This window comes from Mastomys coucha, unplaced genomic scaffold (genome assembly GCF_008632895.1).
Source record: "Mastomys coucha isolate ucsf_1 unplaced genomic scaffold, UCSF_Mcou_1 pScaffold21, whole genome shotgun sequence".
Lineage (NCBI taxonomy): Eukaryota > Metazoa > Chordata > Mammalia > Rodentia > Muridae > Mastomys > Mastomys coucha.
In genome coordinates, this window is record NW_022196904.1 from 80,829,755 (window position 1) to 80,849,233 (window position 19,479).

At 38.0% G+C, this 19,479-nt stretch overlaps 1 protein-coding gene across 18 annotated transcripts in view; it reads left to right on the forward strand.

The window, feature by feature from the left end:
* The window catches only part of Dlg2 (discs large MAGUK scaffold protein 2), a 1,953,494-nt gene that overhangs the window by 1,479,927 nt on the left and 454,088 nt on the right, over positions 1 to 19,479 (forward strand). For all 18 annotated transcript variants that reach the window (XM_031387347.1, XM_031387348.1, XM_031387349.1 and 15 more), the window contains 2 exons: positions 4,121 to 4,265; positions 6,286 to 6,424. In XM_031387347.1, the coding sequence (XP_031243207.1) occupies positions 4,121 to 4,265; positions 6,286 to 6,424 (284 nt within the window). The remainder of the gene's footprint in view (positions 1 to 4,120; positions 4,266 to 6,285; positions 6,425 to 19,479) is intronic.

The following is a 19,479-nucleotide window of genomic DNA, read 5'->3' on the forward strand; positions in this document are numbered from 1 at the left end:
CATTTCTCTTTTACAATGATTGTAAAAGCCTCATGTCATTTTTTAAGAAATACACTCAGACCTTACACTACTCGTGTCTAGTCTGTTTGTCAAAAGCCAAATCCCGTGCCCACCTGACCAGAACCCCTAGTCCTGTGGAACAAGGGACCCCGGACATGTAAATAAAGAAAATATCTAAAAGAAAAAAAAAAAAAGAAAAAGAAAGAAATCCCGGTCCGCGGCAGTCTAGCAAGTCATGTATATGAGTTATACGGAAAAAAAAAAAAACTATCCAAGCTAGATAAACCCAGATAATTTTTTGTTACATTATTTATTTCTCTTTATTAATTGATACCAAATGCAGCTTCCCTCTCCTCCCAGTCACCCTTCATAGAGCCCTTCCCCTATCCCCCATCCTTCTACTACCCCTAGGTACACCAACCAACCCTGGCACATCAAGTTACTGCAGGACTAATCACATACTCTCCCACTGAGGCCCAGACAAGGCAGCCCAGATAGGAGAACAGAACCCACAGGCAGGCAAGAGAATCAGGGACAGCCCAACTCCAGTTGTTGGGGAACTCTCATGAAGACCAAGCTGCACATCTGCTACATATGAGATGACCTAGGTCTAGCCCGTATTTGCTTTTTGGTTGGTGGTTTAGTCTCTGGAAGCCCCCAAGGACCCAGGTTAGTTGACTCTGTTGGTCTTCCTCTGGAGTCCCTAACTCCTCTGGGTCCCTCATTCCTTCTCTCAACTCTTCCACAAGACTCCATGAGCTCAGTCTAATGTTTAGCTGTGGGTCTCTGCATATGCTTCTGTCAGTTGCTAAGAGAAACCTCTCAGAGGACACTTATGCTAGGCTCCTGTCTGCAAGCATAACAAAGTATCATTAATAGTGTTAGGGATTGGCTCTTTCCCACGGGATGGGTCTCAGGTTGGCCCAGTCATTTGTTAGCCATTCCTTCAGTCTCTGCTTCATTTTTGTCACTGAACTTCAAATATGCAGGACAATTTGGGGTTGAAGGTTTTGTGGGTGGGTTATCTTTATCACCTCCGGTGGAAATCCTGCCTGGCTTCAGGAGGTGGCCACTTCTGGCTACACATCTGCCAATGCCAAGAGTCTCAGCTGGAGTCACCCTTATAGACTTATTGGAGCCTCCCCAATCCCAGGTCTCTGGCACATCCTAGCCCCCTAGGCCCTCACCTCCCACCCCTGTCTTCAATGACTTCTCTTCACTCTCCTGGCCCTCTCTCCCTGTCTCACCCTACACCTAATCCCTCAATTCCATTCTCTCTCACCCAGTTCCCTCCCTCCATCAACCACCAGTGACTATTTTATTTCCCCCTTGGTCCCTCCTTGTTATTTAGCTTCTTTGAGTCTGGATTCTAGCATGGGTATCCTGTACTTTACAGCTAATAACCACTTATCAGTGAGTACATAGCATGCATATTCTTTTGGGTCTGGGTTACCTCACTCAGGATATTTTCAATTCCACCATTTGCCTGCAAATTTCTTGTTTTTAATAACTGAGTAGTATTCCATTATGTAAAAGAACCACATTTTCTTTATTCATTCTTCACTTGATGGACATCTGGGTTGTTTCCAGACTTTGGCTATTATGAATAAAGCTGCTATGAACATTGTCAAGCAAATGTCCTTGTGGTAGACATCTTTTGGGTATATGTGCAAAAGTGGTATAGCTGGGTCTTCAGGTAGAACTATTGCCAGCTTTCTGAGAAACTGTCAAATTGATTTCCAGATTGCACTTCCATCAGCAATGGAGGAGTGTTCCCTATGCTCCAACATCCTCAACAGCATGTGCTGTCACTTAAGATTTGATCTTAACCATAGGTTTTAAGGTAGAATCTCAGAGTCATTTTGATTTGCATTTCCCTAATGACTAAGGACACTGAACATTTCTTTAAATGCTTCTCAGCCATTAGAGATTCCCATGATGAGAATTCTCTGTTTAGGTTTGTACCCCAGTTATTACTTGGTTTATTTGGTTTGTTGTTGTCTAACTTCTTGAGGTCTTTATATACTTTGGAAATTAACCCTCTGTCAGATGCAGTGTTGGTAAGGATCTTTTCCCATTCTGTAGGCCGCTGTTTTATTCTATTGCCATTTGCTTTACGGAAGCTTTTCAGTTTCATGAGATCCCATTTATTGTTGATCTTAGTTCCTGATCTATTGATATTCTGTTCAGGAAGTTGTCTCCTGTACCAATGCATTCAAAGCTATTCCCCATTTTCTTTCTATTAGATTTAGTGTGTTTGGTTTTATGTTGAGGTCCTTGATTCACTTGTATTTAAGCTTTGTGCAAGGTGATAAATATGGATCTATTTGAATTCTTCTACAAGCAGACATCCAGTTAGACCAGCACCATTGGTGAAGATGGTCTCCCTTTTCCATGTATGGTTTTGGCTTCTTGGTCAAAAATCGAGTGTTCATAGATAAATAGTTTTTATCGCTATTGTTCTTAGTATAGCTTGAAATCAGGGATGGTGGGTCTTCCACAATTTCTTTATTTGTACAATATTGTTTTAGCTATCCTGGGTTTTGTTTGTTTGTTTGTTTGTTTTTCCATATAATTTGAGAATTGATCTTTCAAGGCCTGTAGAGAAGTGTGTTGGAATTTTTAAGGGAATTGTAATGAATCTGTAGATTACTTTTGGTAAGACCATTTTTACTATGTTAATCCTACCAATCCATGAGCATGGGAGACCTTTCCATCTTCTGATATCTTTTGAAATTTCTTTCTTCAGAAATTTGAAATTCTTGTCATATAGGTCTTTCACTTGTTTGGTTAGAGTTACATCAAGATATTTTACATTATCTGTGTCTATTGTGAAGGATGTTTTTTTCTCAGACCACTTATCATTTGTATAAAAGAAGGCTACTGATTTTTATTTTTAGTTAATTTTGTATCCAGCCACTTTGATGAATGTGTTTATCAGCTGTAGGAGTTCTCTGGTTGATTTTTGGGGCCACTTATATATACTATGATGTCATCTGCAAGTAGCAATAGTTTGAGTTCTTCTTTTCCAAGTTGTATCCCCTTGATCTCTTTTATTTGTCTTATTACACTAGCTAGAACTTCAAGTAGTATATTGAAAAGATACAAGGTGAGTGGATAACCTTGTGTTGTCCCTGATTTTAATGGAATTTCTTTACGTTTCTCTCCATTTAATTTGCTGTTGGCTGTTGGCTTACTGTATATTGCCTTTATTTTGTTTAAGTATGAGCCTAATATCCTTGATCTCTCCAAGACTTTTAATGTGAAGAGGTGTTGAATTTTTGTCAAAGGATTTTTCAGCATTTAATAAGATTAGTATATGTTTTCTTTTCTTTCAGTTTGTTTACATAGTAGATTATGTTGATGGATTTTTTATATATTGAACCACCTCTGCATCCATGGGCTACAACATTATTTATAGTACCAACTAAGTAAGAGCAAATGAAAAAGGGTCTAGCAATAGATTATTTAAACCATTGTTAAAGCAGTAAAAAACAAAAGCCACAATGCATGATTATGCTAATGTTATAGTCACTCTGGATTTTTTCCAAGAATACAAAATAATATGTCCAATATGGTATAACACTGACTTAAATATATTAAAGTAGGAAGCTTATGGATTGTTTTTATTTGTTAAAGTTTATTTAAATTATTGTACAGTGCTTTCTGTGCACTCTTTCTTGGCAGTATTGTTTTTGTGTTTGTATTCTTTAGTACTGGGAACTGATCCAAGACCCTCAGACATTCTCAATAATCATTAATTATATCACTGAGCTTCATACCCAGCCAGACAGATATTTTATTTTCATCATAAAAACCATAGCAAATATTAAAAAGATTATTTACTTTTTCTAGAAATGTTATTCTGCATGCCATTTCATGTTGCTGCCTCAGGGAGATGGACAAAGCTAACTTGTTCTATAGCGTTCATGACTATATCTATCCTGCTTTGGTTAAAGCTTAAACTGTGTGTTCTATCAAGAATGCTAAGCATACCAAGAATGCTAATCATTGTAACCAATCTTTTATCAAGGTCATACTTCCAAATATACTATCTGCCTGGATGGTTGTCTTTTACTTCATGGGTTTAACACTCATATTGATCTTTCTCCCCCTTCAGGTAAATAATTATAGTTTAGAAGAAGTTACACATGAAGAGGCTGTAGCGATATTGAAGAACACATCTGATGTTGTTTATCTAAAAGTTGGCAAACCCACCACCATTTATATGACTGATCCTTATGGGCCACCGGATATTACTCACTGTAAGTACCGTGCTTGGAGCCATCCTCTGGTAGCCTCCAGTTATACAAAATGGAACTCCACAAAGGCATCTGCACCTCTGCTTACAATTTTACTCTTGTCACGCTTCTGGAAATACTTCAGGGAAAATATTCTATTCATCATTTCCATGTTGTTTTACGAGACCTTGGCTCATATTTTGAAGGTGAGACACCTTGATATGCTGGCAGGCCCACCATTTATGGAAAGACAGAGTGATATGCTTTTTTAAACACAGTGACTACAATAGTGTTGATACAACACTCCAGATGATAAATGCTCAGTCTCGTGGAACATGAGTTGTCGCATGCCATTGAATCCTTTGTCTGAGGTTAGATCTATGTAGAAGCAGAGTGAAAAACAGATGCTGGCAAAACAAGCCACAGATAGTTGTAACCTTCCTCCTACGGGACAGCATTGCCCTCCCCCAACATGATGATACCTTATTTTCAGTCATCATTATAACTTTTATCTTTAGCTGAATTTGTTACACTCTATAGAATAAAGAAAATAATCAGTCATTGTGTCTGTAGCAGTGGGTGACACAAGACTCCTAGGGCAACAACGTGAATCATGATTCTGGGGACTGCATCAAATCTACTGCTAATTAGGCCCCGTGCCCTCTCTTCTGTCTTCTGGAACTAAATTTAGAAAGAATTTACTTTTTATGTAAGTCTGATGGGTATTTTTGTTGACACAAGTTTGCTTGCTGGATTTGAAGCTTTGGGAGTTCAGTTGTGAGTGGGTGCACTTGGGATGCCTTCAGGGCTGACTAAGAATTAATACTGTCACCTTAAGTGAGTTGTTGAATCTTAGATTTAGATGTTTCTCTTGAGGAAAATTTAAAAGCTGAATAACCTTATCTAAAGGTCCATTACCTTAGCTATTACTTTTTGAAATAATGGTCTCAAATGTCTCCCCCTCCAAATGGCCTTTTTTTTTTTTCTTTTCCCAAAGAAGGCCCTAAGCTGAGATAAGCCTTACCTTAGGATAAAAATGAGTTTTGACTTTCAGAGACTTTTGAACCTGATAAATTTAGAGGAGTCAGACTTGAGGATCTATGAGCCACTTTGTAAGGCCAAATAAATGCAGTTGTGGAGATTTTTTTTTAAAAAAATCAGAACATAAAACTTTCTAATCAATTAAAGTAATTTAACATGTGCACCATACATTGTAAAGTAAGATGTGAGATGCAGAAGAAATACAAGCCCCACCTTCAACAGCATGGCTGGAGAGTTAGCTAACAGAAATGTGTTAACAGCAACACAGTTTAGCAGAAAAAAGAGGCTGTCAGGTAAATAAAAATAAACGTCCTTTAGAGATTCAGAGAAGAAAGACTTCCAATCTATCTCTGAAAGAATGGAGAAAATTCATGCCTTCTGAACTTTATATTTGACATGGGGTAAGAGATATGAAATTGCATATACTCCATTCAGTTAGGCAGTGGTTCAGATGCCAAAACAGAGGTTTTGACTGAGGATTCAGGCCATGGATCAGTGAGAAGGTGGATTAGGGAAGAATAGAAGAAAAATGCTTGAGATTGCAGACTTCCTGTGATGGAAGTACAGCATATTTATGGAGAACTATTTATAGGAGAGTTTACTCCTTGGGAGCCTCTTGGGTTTTGATAATTTGATATTAATTATGTAAAGTGAATGTGAGTCCTGCAATTAGAAACTAACATTTTTGTTTCAATAGAAAGTTAATCATCATTCTGAAAATATGTGTCGGTCAAGTCTCTCCTTCAGTTCTTCTTATCATCTAATTATGCTAATTTTGGTTACAAATAAAACTGTTATTACATCTTTCCAAGTGTAAAGTCATCAAGCACTTATATGTGGGAAATGCAAATGGACAGCAACGTACTCCTATTGGAGAACAAGAAAAAATTTTGGCACGAAGCAAAGCTTTTGTGTTTTTAACTCATCCTCTGAAATGTAACACATCACATCACCTGCATAAAAAGGTTTGATTCCATTTCTTCTTCTTTCCTCAATTCCTTAGCTTATTCTCCACCGATGGAAAATCATCTACTGTCTGGTAACAATGGCACGTTAGAATACAAAACTTCCCTGCCACCCATCTCTCCAGGAAGGTACTCACCAATTCCAAAGCACATGCTGGTTGAAGATGACTACACCAGGTCAGATATGCTTCTGGCTTAACTGGGTTGATGATGGTTTCTAGGAAAAGAGTCACATTTGTACATGATGTCAGCTGTTTCTTAGCAGATGAACTAAAGCTTCAAGCTCACTGTAGTTTTACTTTAAGTAAACATCATCCAATACTTGCGAATATACATGTAATGGGATTTTCTGCTATATACTCCCAAATTCATTGTAGAGGAATAGTATAATGCATGTGTCTATCACAAAGTGATTGGCTAAAATTTTATTCACATTTCATCCCATTTGGGTTTTGCGGCAATTCTGTAGAGTAGCTTTCATTGTTTGATGAAAGATGATCCCATCCAGGCTTAGAAAGATGGGAGTAGCTTGCCAATATTATCCATATGGTTGTGTGAGGTCAGAACTGAAGTGCTCCTCTTCTGACTCTACTTCCCATGGTCTGCCTATCAATGGTGACCCACACTTAATGGAATTTGGGAGGTACCCTGCCTTGAGTGTAAGAGCTATAGGAAAAAGAAGGGAGGTGAATTTGGTTCCAAAGAGCCTCAAATTAACACACTATGTTAATTCTGAGAGGGAACATGGCAGGAATCTCAGAACATGCCTCATTACTAACACCACAAGTGACAGGACATGGACACAGCACCCTAAAATGTCAAGTCTGTCAGTTCACAGAGAAATTTTTCATTTATTTAAGTCACCATCAATAAGAACCCAACAAATAGTGACTGATAAATAAATGAACTAATTAATTTATAGGTGAATAAGAAATGTTCATTTTTTTCTTTATATTTTTAAATAGTTTGTTCTAAAACTAGTATATGCTTAATACACTTGATGAAGGAGTGAAACTATGGTTATGAACCAAAGATCACCTCCAAGAGAGTTCATTCTTTTTAGCAGTATAGCCCTTGGTGGGTTGACTGCTTTCCAATAGAAGGCAGAATATATGCAAATTATAAATTAGCCTTGAGGGGTGGTTTTAAAAAGGCAAATAATATATTTTTAAAACAAAAAGTGGATCTAGGGGGAATTAGGGGGATGGGGTGGGCAGCAACTATGGTTAAAATGCACTGTACAAAATACTCAAAGAATTAAAAATAATACTTCCCTTAAATTCTTGTTCTAGAGTGACCTACTTTTAAAATGATCAGTATAACAGCCTATAATGAAAATTTCAAGCATACACAAATGTGTGCTTAAATACAATTGAGGATGGCTTTGAAATTTTTTTTTAACCAAAACTGTGATTAGAGAACCAGGCAGTGGTGATTCATGACTTTAATCCCTGCATTTGGGAGGCAGAGGCGGGAGTATCTCTGATTTAGAGGCCAGCCTTATCTGAGTTTCAGGACAGCCAGGGGTACACAATGAAACCCTGTCTAAAAATAGAGAGGACAGAGAGGGGAGAGGGGGAGGGGAAGAGAGAGGGAGATTGATTTAAGTGTGTGAGTGTCTGTATGTGTGTGTGTGTGCACATAGGAGAATATATATTTGTAATATGTGTATGTGTGTGTAAAGTCTCTTATATATTTATATTCATAACAAATAGAGGTGGGTTGCTTGGGTTTTATATCTTTGTTTACTTGAAGTCATTTGTCAGTTTTGACGAAGTAGAGGAGTCTTCATGCTGCCATGTGCTTCTTTGTCTCTTCTATTCTTTGATATGTATTTTTAAATGATTAAGCATTTCCTATTTGTTTCACAACACCAGGTTGCTAAAGTAGCTTGTTATATCTTGAGCCAGGGAACAAAGAGTTGGGAAGCTGAAAATGTGCATCTGTGCAGACTCCTTCTGATGCTGAGGTGTCTGAGCTCTGTGCTCTTAATTAAAATGAGGACTATGGCAAAGATAATCCTTGGGGCTCCATGAAGTATTTGTAAATATAGACACCTTTATGCTCCAGAGCAATGATCTATTTGCCTACCACTAATATCGAAGCTGGTTTTAACTTGAAATGTCATTTTCTCTTACTAGGACCCATAATAAATTAACATTTGTTAAAGCCTCTTTATAATCCTGGTCACTTGCTAGCTGTTTAACATACCCTACTCAATTAATCCTTTTAAAAACAGAGAGGAGAACTCCTATCACTATTTAGAGATGGAGAAATTAAGCTTCACTCAAAGAGTTTATGGTAGATTAGCTTTTAAGTAGGAAAAAAAGAAGCATTTAGATTTTCTCTTTAATATAAAAATGAGAATCAAATTAAACAAGTTCTTCTCATCAGAGAAACGCATGGCATCAAAAGGAATTGTGAGTTCTGCTGAGCTATAGGTTGGCCAGTTGGGTGAGCCCTATCTCTAGCTCTGGCTATCTGTGGCCATGGTTAATCCCTTAATAACTGCATACTTCCTCATCTCTGCAAGGGAAAAGGAGTTGAGTCTATCTCAGGGGGTTGTATGATTAAATGAGAAAATATAACAAGCAACCTAGAATCTTGTGCAACATGTAACAAATCCATAGTAGATATTGTCTTTATAGAGTGCCTATACTTACTGTAATTTCTAATCAAAATTAGAGTCATACAGAATGTTCTTGCAGATTGATAATCTCTCTGGAGCATAGTTGTCCCACACTATGTATGTCTCATTGCCTTACTTCTTGCTTTGACTCCTTCTATGTTTCCATGCGAGATATTATTGCTAATAACTATACAAAATCTTCTGAATGGCTGGTACCGGCAAAAATAGTGAAGAAAAGTCTATCAGCTCATACCTATGCATACTTCCTCTTGCCACTGTGTCAGTATTGCTGTGTCCTGTCTTGTACTCCCCCTGCCGCATTCATTATATTAATTCAATGTTTCCTACTAGACCATGGGCACTAAAAATCTAAAACTTTTAAATTGCATTAAAAATGATGTAAAGCAGTACCTATTCCCCCTGCTCCAGGAGATCTTTCCATAAAGGCAACTATATTAGTTGTTTCATAACATTAAGTTTATATACTGTGGTATTAAAATTTCCTTCTTTTGTAAAATAATTATCATAATTAATAGGAATTATTATGTCCTTGCCTAGAAACAAAAAAAAAATGGGAATTTTGTGTCAGTTCTTATTTCTTTTAAATGCCAAAGATCTTTGGATAAAAAAATTTAAGATTCATTTAATTTTTACGTGTGTGTGTGTGTGTGTGTGTGTGTGTGTGTGTGTGTGTGTGCTTGCTACTTGTGTGTAGGTGTCTGGTGAGGTGAGCAGAGGATGTACAATCCCCTGGAACTAGAGTTATAGGAGGTAGTAAAGCCACATGATATGGATGCTAAGAACTAAATTTAGAAGTAAGTGTTCTTAACTGCCAAGACATCTCTGCAGTCCTGAATTGAAGTCCAGAGTCTAGCAGAATTCAATCACTACTGTATTATATAGAGCATTATCAGAGATCCCTAATACCACAGGAGGTATTCAGGAAACATTTATAAGTGATTTTTGAGGCTTGTATAGATGCCATAGCAACAGCCATAACATCAAATGAAATTTTAAATAAGAGGTGACCTTGATTCTGAACATGAAAATATGTAAGTATTGATCAGAATTTAAGAATCAGACATTTGCAGTAGATAGCTTGTAAAGATTTAAAGAGGAATATAAGCTAAAACTAAATTAGTATACAAATATATATCTATATGATTTCTATATGATAGTCTTGAGGTTTACAAATAACAACAACCAAAAAAACTTAAAAGAAATTAAGAAAATGCCTCATTGTCATACAACAAGAATCAGGGTGAGAATTTCTAATCCACCTGACCTTAAAGGTCTCTTCCTTACATCCACACCTTTCCTCTCACAGAGATGATTTTGTGGCTTGTAGTCATGGCCCTGTCACTCAACACCTAAACAATTATTCAAGTCACTTAGTCTCTATAAGTCTTGCCTCTAGATTTGGGGTAAATGATCTTTTTATTTCTCCAAGACACTATAAGTTTTTTAATATGAGTAAGTTCTGAATATTATGTTTATTTTAGAAGATTACATGTATTTGATACTACCTTTGAGTTATATATTATATTTGAGGACTTGTTACAATTATCTAAACTAACAAATCAAGGATTCAATCTCTAGTAGTGAGAGTTTAGCAATCAGGGAAGCATTTCTATAAAAGGAAAATCCTTCAACAACCTCTCAAGTCACATCAAGCTGGAAACATCTGATTTCACATGCCTTGTATACTTTTCAGTCTGATGTAAGGAGTATTGCTCTAGTCCTCTGATTTATACTCCCTCTGTTATAGGTAGATAGTAAAAAAATTTAAGCAATTTTGACTAGAATAATGCTACTATGACTTAGTTTAGCTCTTTCTTATTAGATTTAGAAATTGGTGTTTTTCCACCAAGAGCAAGGGAAGCTAAATAAAGCAGTCTTGGATGAAAATGTCTTGCTAGAAAGCCACTGAGATCCTATGGAGTAGTTTTACTGTGATGAAGAAATTTGGTTGTCAGCTGCATAAGATAGTAGCCGTTGTAACACAAATTCTGGGAGGCTAAGCTTGCCCTAAGTTTGAAGCCAGCCTGGGCCACGATGTGAGACTTTGTCTCAAAAAAATGAAAACTTTGAAAAACAGGGGTGCTTGTGTAGTTTATGACTCCGAGTTCCAAGCTGTCAGAGTTGGAAGGGCCATAATCTTATCTGCAGTCATGAAATGGAAGAGGAGCACATGCCTAGAATAATTTGTTGGCTTCCTCTGGTCCTCTGCTTATAAATGGGAAAGCCATATTTAGAAATGATGTTGTAGAATGTGCAATTCAATGTTCATTTCATTTCTCTAAGCTGATATTTACTGCTTGGAGAATGAAGGATCAGGAAGAAGAATTTAAACAATCTATACTCAGTCAAACATCACCTGGGAATGATGAAAACATTATCATTCCTCCTATATGTCACCACATCTTCACTCATATACAGGAGTCTAAACTACATTTGTTCACTATCCTAATCAGTCACTTGAGAGCAAACAAATGAACCTTTAACACTAAATTGAAACAAACCAAGAAAGGGATGCAAAATGAAATTCTCACCATGCCATTGCTTAATTTTCTAATGAATGAGGTAAATGTTGTTATGAAAATTATGAAACTAGGAAACTAGCTGTGAGAGATACTCATCCTATTGTAAGAAACTAAATTCACATAATCTGAAAGGCACATGCATATCCAAGTGCCAGTTTGACTGTCACCACACCACGTAGTAGGCTTTCAAATACTTCGGTTGATAATAAAACATTAAGGTAAATAAGCTCTATAGACAGACTCTGCATATCTAGAAACAACTAAGAACAACTCAGAATTGTGACTTTGGTGCTCATCTGTTCTACTGGTTATTTAAGAATATACCATTCCATTACTCTGGAGCCCATATGTACCCTTTTTGCTCCCAAATTACAGAATACGTACTCACTAGATATACTTCCGACATTTACCCAAGTTGTCTTTTCTCTTTCATTGACTTACTCATCCTGTGACTATCCTATTTCTAAAATGTATCCCACATAGTTGTTAGAAACAAAATCTAATAGTGAGAATACATTTGAGCTCCTATTCTCATTAAATTTATATAACTATATTAATAAGTAAATAGAATTAAGTTCAGAGCTAGTCAAGATCTATAGAGAAAATAAAGCAGGGTTATGTGATAGTCAGTGGCTAAGAAAGAGCACTTCATGAGAGAGAGAGTACCTTGAGAGGGCCTCCCTGAGGAGATGGCAAAGGTAGTATAGGAACTGTAGAATGAAAAGACATGGTTATGCAAAGATCAGAGAAAGGACACTACAAAGAAGGAGGGGTGGGGAAAAAAAAGGAAGAGGAAGAGGAGGAGGCTGGGGAAAAAGAAGAAATACTCACCATTGTAATCATAGGAGTTGTATTCAGGACAGGGAGCTAGCCTGAGATGACCCCTGCCTGGCACCGTAATATGGAGTAGGGCACAGCACTCCTGAGACCCCGCCTGAGATGACGCTCAGACATTCAGAGACCCCAGGCACCACTAAGAAGAGCAAATAAATGGTGGAGCAATGGAAGCAAAAGAGAAACAAAGATATGGGCACAATGAAAAGAATAACTGGAGAGCTCTCGAGGGTAGTGAAGCCTGGTATGGGTAGCTGGTGTGCCACCTGGGACCATGGGGGGTCCTGGCCTATGCTGCCAATGCAGGCCATGTCTGAGTCTGTGTCGCTGTAGCACAGGGGTCTGTTACCAGGAAAGATGACCAGTGGACATCTCTGGTCTGGGCTGTTACCCAGGGACATGTTGATGTCTAAGGGCTGTGTAGAATTGGCCCAATCACTCACCTGGCCTCCCTGGGAGAGCTGGGAATTAATCCTGCCCCTCAACAGCTGCGGTATTCCAGAGAGAGAATCGTCACGTGAGCTGTTGGTGAGCCTGCCCTGAGGATGCAAACATGGGAAAGCTGGCCCTACCACGTGTCTCTCATGTAGTGGCACGGATGAAGGAGAGATACCCCCCCTCCACCCTTTCCCCTTACCACCTGTGGCAAATGGTCACCCCCTGGCCCTAGGGTCATGAGAGCTGCACCTCAGCAGCTATAGCACTCGGCAGAACGGGTCCTGCACCTCACCTGAGTAGCACAAGAGAACTGGCCCTGGATGTGGGAGTTGTGGGTGATTCGGACCTGAGGGCATGAGTGTGGGAAAGCCGGTGCTACCTCTAGTCTGCTGTTCAATGGAATTGGCAAGGAAAAGTTGGGGAGAGATGCTCTCCCCGATCCCTCCTTTGCCCTCATCACCCAAAACAAGTGGAAGAGTTGGACCTCATGGTATCATGAGAGCAGAAGAGCTGGCTCTGTCCCTCCCCTGGGAAGCACCACAGATATGGCCCTTAATGTGGGGGCTGCTGGTGAGTCGGTCCTAAAGGGAAAGCCAGCCCTGCTTCTTGTTTGCTGTGTAGTGGTGTGGACAAGAGAAGGATGCCCTCCACATCTCCCTCATCCCTTGCCCCTCTATGGCAGGCAGGGGGGCTGGCCCTGGATCATGAGAGTGGGAGAACTGGCCATATCCCTAACTGACTGCAACATTCAGGAAAGCAGGCCCTGCACCTCGACTGAGCAGCATGGTGGACCTCGTTATGGGGGTTGCTGGTGAGCTAGCCAGAAGGGCATGAGAGTGGGAAAGCCAGTGAGCTGATCATCTCAGATACCTTTAAGACCCAGATCCAGGGCTTTGAATTGCCCCATCTCAACATCTACCCCATAGACGCTGGAAGGCATAAAGGAGCCGGTCCTACAGATCCCAAACTACAGGATCTCTATGACACAGGGTAACAACAGCATATCCCAGAAGGGTCCCAATGAGGTTCTAGTATTGATAGAGTAGCAGAAGCCAGACCAATGAGCCATTGCAATGAACATTTGCAAGCCAAGAAGTATGGACAGAAGAGTATATAAAAGTGTGACACACTATGCTTTCCATAATGAGAATTTTTTCTCTGTTGGGTAAAAAGGTTTCGAGGGTAGAGAGCAGTAAGTGGGGAGGGGGAGAGGAGTGGGATTTGGGTACATGATGTGAAATTCACAAAGAGTCAGCTAACAAAACTATAAATCATATATATGATGTATATGTATATATGTATACACATATTTATATATTTAATGTATAGCATATATTGAGTATATAAAATTTTATATATTTATATATAAATATGTGTATACATATATAATTATATACATATATTTATTTATATAGAGAAATGTGTATATTCACACACACACACACACACACACACATATATATATATATATATATGTGTGTGTGTGTGTGTGTGTGTGTGTGTGTGTATTCCCTTCCTTCAGGTACCTCATAGAAGAAGGGACAAAAAGATTACAAATATCAAATAAAGAATGTTTCCTGACATCAATGGCAACTTCACATGTGAACTCACAGTGGTTATAATAGTGTGCACAATTTCTGAGTGAGTTCTAGGTAGATAAAATCCCCACATAGATAAGGGAAGATAGGCAAGAATCACACCAATATCAGTGCAGCCATGGGTCTGAGATGGAGAGTCAGTTTTCTTTAATGATATGACCCCTGGTAGGTCAACTACAGGCCAAGAGAGGCTGTCTAGGAAACACAAACTGGACTCGATGGTAAAAGATCTAAAAGGGAAGAAATCTCAAAGTTGCATGAAAAGAGATGAGAGGGAGGACATGGAGTTATTGGAGGAGCTGTGGGAAGAGTTTAGTGGGTTCAAAATACATTCTACAAAATTCACAAAGAATTAAAGTGGTATTAAAAGCAAAGAAAATAAGTTTTATGGGTACTTTCTTTGTTTTGCTTTAGTATAAAAATACTTTGGTTGCAAACTCAATTATTTTTTCACAAACTCATAAACTGAAGTTTACATTATCAAAATACTTACTTTCAGAGATACTCATCCTTCCTGGAAAATATCACAAACTCTAAAAAATGTTATGCTTCCCAAGTTTGGGAGACAGTGAGTTTAATACAAACTTTCCAAGTATCATATCTTGCAGAAAGTCTTTTAGTAATGGCCCAAGGCTAGCTCATCCTTCAGGACCAGGCTCTGTAACAATAAGAACTAGAGCTTTAGTAATGGCCGAAGGCTGGCTCATCCTTCAGGACCAGGCTCTGTAACAATAAGAACCAGAGCTTTCTGTCAGAGCATGAGCACACTCCAGGCTTTCTTTTCATCCTGAAGTCGGTGATGTAAGGCGGTATTGGATTAATTAAACTCCTTTTCCTCATACATGACCAGTCTTCCTGGGTGCTTTTAACCTGCAATGGAAAGCAGCTAGCAGTACTGTAAGCAGGCAACTGACGGTACATGAGAATCAAGATGAATATTCCGTGATCAGATCCTAAGTCCCCAAGGCCACCTGCTCACCCCAGCCTTGACTTCTTTCTAGTGCGTGACCTCAGATGTGCTACATAACTGCTCTCTGCTTCAGATTTCTCCTTTATAAAAGGAGCAGTGTAGCACTTCCTACCTTATCGTTTTATTGTGACAGTAAATTGTATTCTTATGTGTGATTTGCTGGAAAAGAAGTAAACACTTGATTGGACTAGCTGTTATTAATACTACTAAAAATATGGTTTTTAAAATGAACTTTTTTACAAATAAAACTTCTCTGTAAACATCTTCCAACTACTTACTGAAATGTAGTCAGCAATATGATAACAGCTGCTCAAGCAGAGCGTAATCTCTCTATGCTTCTTCAGTTTACTTGGGTTGGCAGTGCACAACGCAACATTTTATTGCGAGAAACCATATAATCTGATAGCTTTATTGAGAATGTTTATTTTTATAACTACAAGGAACATCTAATGCTACCTTAACTGAAAATATATAAAGTTGAAGTCAGTGGAGTCAAGCATGCTATAAACAGTCTCTCCACTTGACCTCTTCAGCTAAACGCAACTGCTCTTTAGAGAATTTGTGAGGTTTTATTTCTCTTTCTTTTTTTTTTTTTTTATAGTAGCAGAAAACTAACACCAAGCAGGATCTCTCTGTTAAAATTCTGCAAAGCATGAGTGGGTTCCTCATAAATTTTATAAAGTCTCATTATAAAATGTCAGCAAATTAAGGACTCACAAGCAGACAATTCCAAGTTACCCATATTAGAAACATGTTAAGTTTCTCCAGGCAAGCAAGGCAGAGCAGGTGTAAGCCTCCTTTGAGGTGAAGTATTATAATGCAAAAGAAGGAATGGGTTAACCCTTGCTACAGAAAGAGAATATATTATTAAGTAAGAACAAAGAGCACACATGGTAGGACTCATGGCTCCAGCAGCATATGTATAGCAGAGGATAGACTAGTCAGTCATCAGTGGGAGGAGAGGTCCTTGGTCCTGTGAAGGCTCTATGCCCCAGTGTATGGGAATGCCAGGGCCAGTAAGCAGGAGGGGTTGAGGTGGTGAGCAGGGGCAGGGGGGAGGGAACAGAGTTTTTTTTTCCTGGAGGTGAAACCAGGAAAGGGGATATCATTTGAAATGTAAATAAAGAAAATATCTAATTAAAAAAAAAAGATCATTACATGTCACATGTTAAATAAAGAATTCTTTGAAATAATGAAAAAAAAAGTAAAAGCTTCAGTGGGAATTCTCTCTTTATTGATGAAGACTCCATATATCCATTAAAGATTGACTTACACAAGCCAGAGATATGATCCATAGAGTGAGCCAGTTAGAAACAGAAAATATTAATGGGGAAGTTAGCAACTCTTAACTAAAGAGAGAAACATCTAAAAACGTATTAGAAACATGTTAAGTTGTCAGAGAAACTAATTAGAGGTTAGCAAAAATGAAATTGTAATGAATATTTTACAGACACATAGATGTCCTTTATAGATATTCATCATTTTCTATGCCTATAACAAACAACATTATTTCTGCTGTCTTATGAGAAATGATTATTATACATCTGTAGCTATATTATTAATGTAACATTAAAATTATTAAATCAATGTTGTGTTACTTTGTGGCACAATGAGCTCATCATCATCCTCTCAGGCTGACTGATGTAGTAAAAAAAAAGTAGACTAATGGCTGACAATGAAGAATTTTGTAGGGATCAATATAAAAGACATCAACCACTGCTTCATAGTTGTTCCTTGTATGGCAAGTCAATTACTATCAACAGTGCAATGAGTACCTTGCTTCCAGCCCTGGTCTTTGTATACTGAAACAGGTTGCATGCTATTACTCAGGGCAACTGGCCATGATCTATTCCTCTAGGCGTTTGCTCGAATGGCCATATAATGCTGAGAGGATAATAGACATAGATGTTGTCTAATTCCTAATTGTACCCATGTATATACTTTGATAGTTGACTTATCAGTGACAGTATTGTCATCCGCAGGTGGCTTCTGCCATCACCTTGATCATTACATGCCATAATGATAGTAATACCATTATTAATCATTATCATCAATTGTTATTGAAATTATTCATTGTTAATGAACACCTTAACAAATAAAAGAAAACTGTAGTCTCCCAATATAACATTACAAATATATAGTTGTACTTTACTGCAGACTTAACAAACTTCATAAATTTGGGGGTTATATAATTCACTTTTTGTTTTGAGAAGATATCAGTAATATAGAAAATGAGCCAAATTATATCTGAATAAAAATAATTTTTAAAATATTACTTTTCCATTGTTCCCAGACATTATTTGCAATATTCATTTCTAAAACTATTTTCTTATTACCTATCAGCTTGCTTTATGCCCCATTTGGATTTCTGCTTTTTTAAATCTATTTTTATTATAAAATAATGTGCATTTCTATAAAAGTCATAAAATTAACAAAACATAAATAAGAAAATATGTATTCTACCAGAAAATAGTAAAAATTCATATTATTGATAATATTTCAATAGTTATATAATAACTATTTATTGTATGCAGTTGAATTACAATTTACTTAGTGTAATTTCTATTAGATATTAAGTTGCTCATAACTATATTATTTATAATAATACTTGCACAGTTTTTTTGAGCCCCTCACTTCCTATTTATGTTTAAATTATATGTCTATATCTTCATTGTGTAATCAGTTTCTTACTCGATTTCCCCTTAGACTTTTAAACAGTAAATATTTGCAATAGTAGACTTGTTATTTATCTTTATCCTGCCTCTTCCTAGTCTTTGCTTTTACAGTAAATGACCTATTCCAATTTTGCTCTTGCCACAAACTCTTGATCAACCTCCTCTCCATTTTCCTTTCACATTCTTCACTCCATTAACCAGCAAACTATTCAAACTAAATGTATAGTGTGCTTCCTTTTCTAAGGACAGCACACCAGGACAAAATACAACATGTATTACCTGATTATTGTAGAAGTCTCCAAATAGTTTTTCTTTCTAACTTTTTTAGTCATACTGCATGTATCAGTGTTTAAAATGATAAGTCAGGCAATGTGGCTGAAACTATTGGTAAATGAGAACTAACAGCCGCATCTACACTGCAAATGAGTGGTCATGTTTCCATTGGTATAAAGGAACAACCAAGATATGTATTGAAAACCTGAAATTGAGTATTATCTTGTATCCTTTACAAAGGTGTTCTGTGAAAACAGGAGAACTTGTTTGTTTTGGATATCAGCCCTAAAGAAGAGTTCTTGGAATATATTTAATACTTAGTAAATATATGAATTGTAAATATAGTAGAATCACATATGGAACAGTATTAGACTCTTTAGTGTGCTGACAGATTGGGGTTTTGTTTTGTTTTTGTTTTTTTAATTTTGTTGCTGTTTATTCACCCAGCTATGTATGAGAATGTTTTTCTTGATATTCTTTTTTTCTTTTTTCTTTTTTCTCTTTTACACTCCAGATTTTATTCCCCTCCCGGTCCACCCTCTCTTTAACTGTTTGACATCTCATACCTCCTCCCACTCTCTGTCTCCACAGGGATGTTCCCACCCTACCCCTACCCCACCAGACCTCTAAACTCCCTGGGGCCTCCAGTCTCTTGAGGGTTAGGTGCATCTTCTCTGACTGAACCCAGATCCAGCAGTCCTTTGCTGTATATGTGTTGGGGGCCTCATATCGGCTGGTGTATGCTGCCTGGTTGGTAGTCCAGTGTCTGAGAATCTAGGGATCCAGGTTAGTTGAGGCTGCTGATCCTCCTACAGGGTTGCCCTCCTCCTCAACTTCTTCCAACTTTTCCCTAATTCAACCACAGGGCTCAGCAGCTTCTGTTCATTCCTTGGGTGCAAATATCTGCACCTGACTCTTTCAGCTGCTTGGTGGGTTTAAGGAGGGGGCAGGGGGAAAGGTAGTCATGATAGTCCCCTTTATGTGAGCATATCATTATCTCAGTAATAGTGTCTGGCCTTAGGATCTCCCCTTGAGCTGGATCTCACTTTGGACCTGTCACCTTATGTTCTTTTCCTCAGGCTCTTTTCTATTTCCATTGCTGCGGTTCCTTCAGACAGGAACAATTATGGGTCAGAGTTTTGACTATGGGATAGCAACCCTGTCCCTCACTTGCTGCCCTGTCTTTCTGCTGGAGGTGGGCTCTACAAGTTCCCTCTCCCCACTGTAGTTTTCTTGATATTCTTGTCATTAAAATTAAATACATAATTTTTT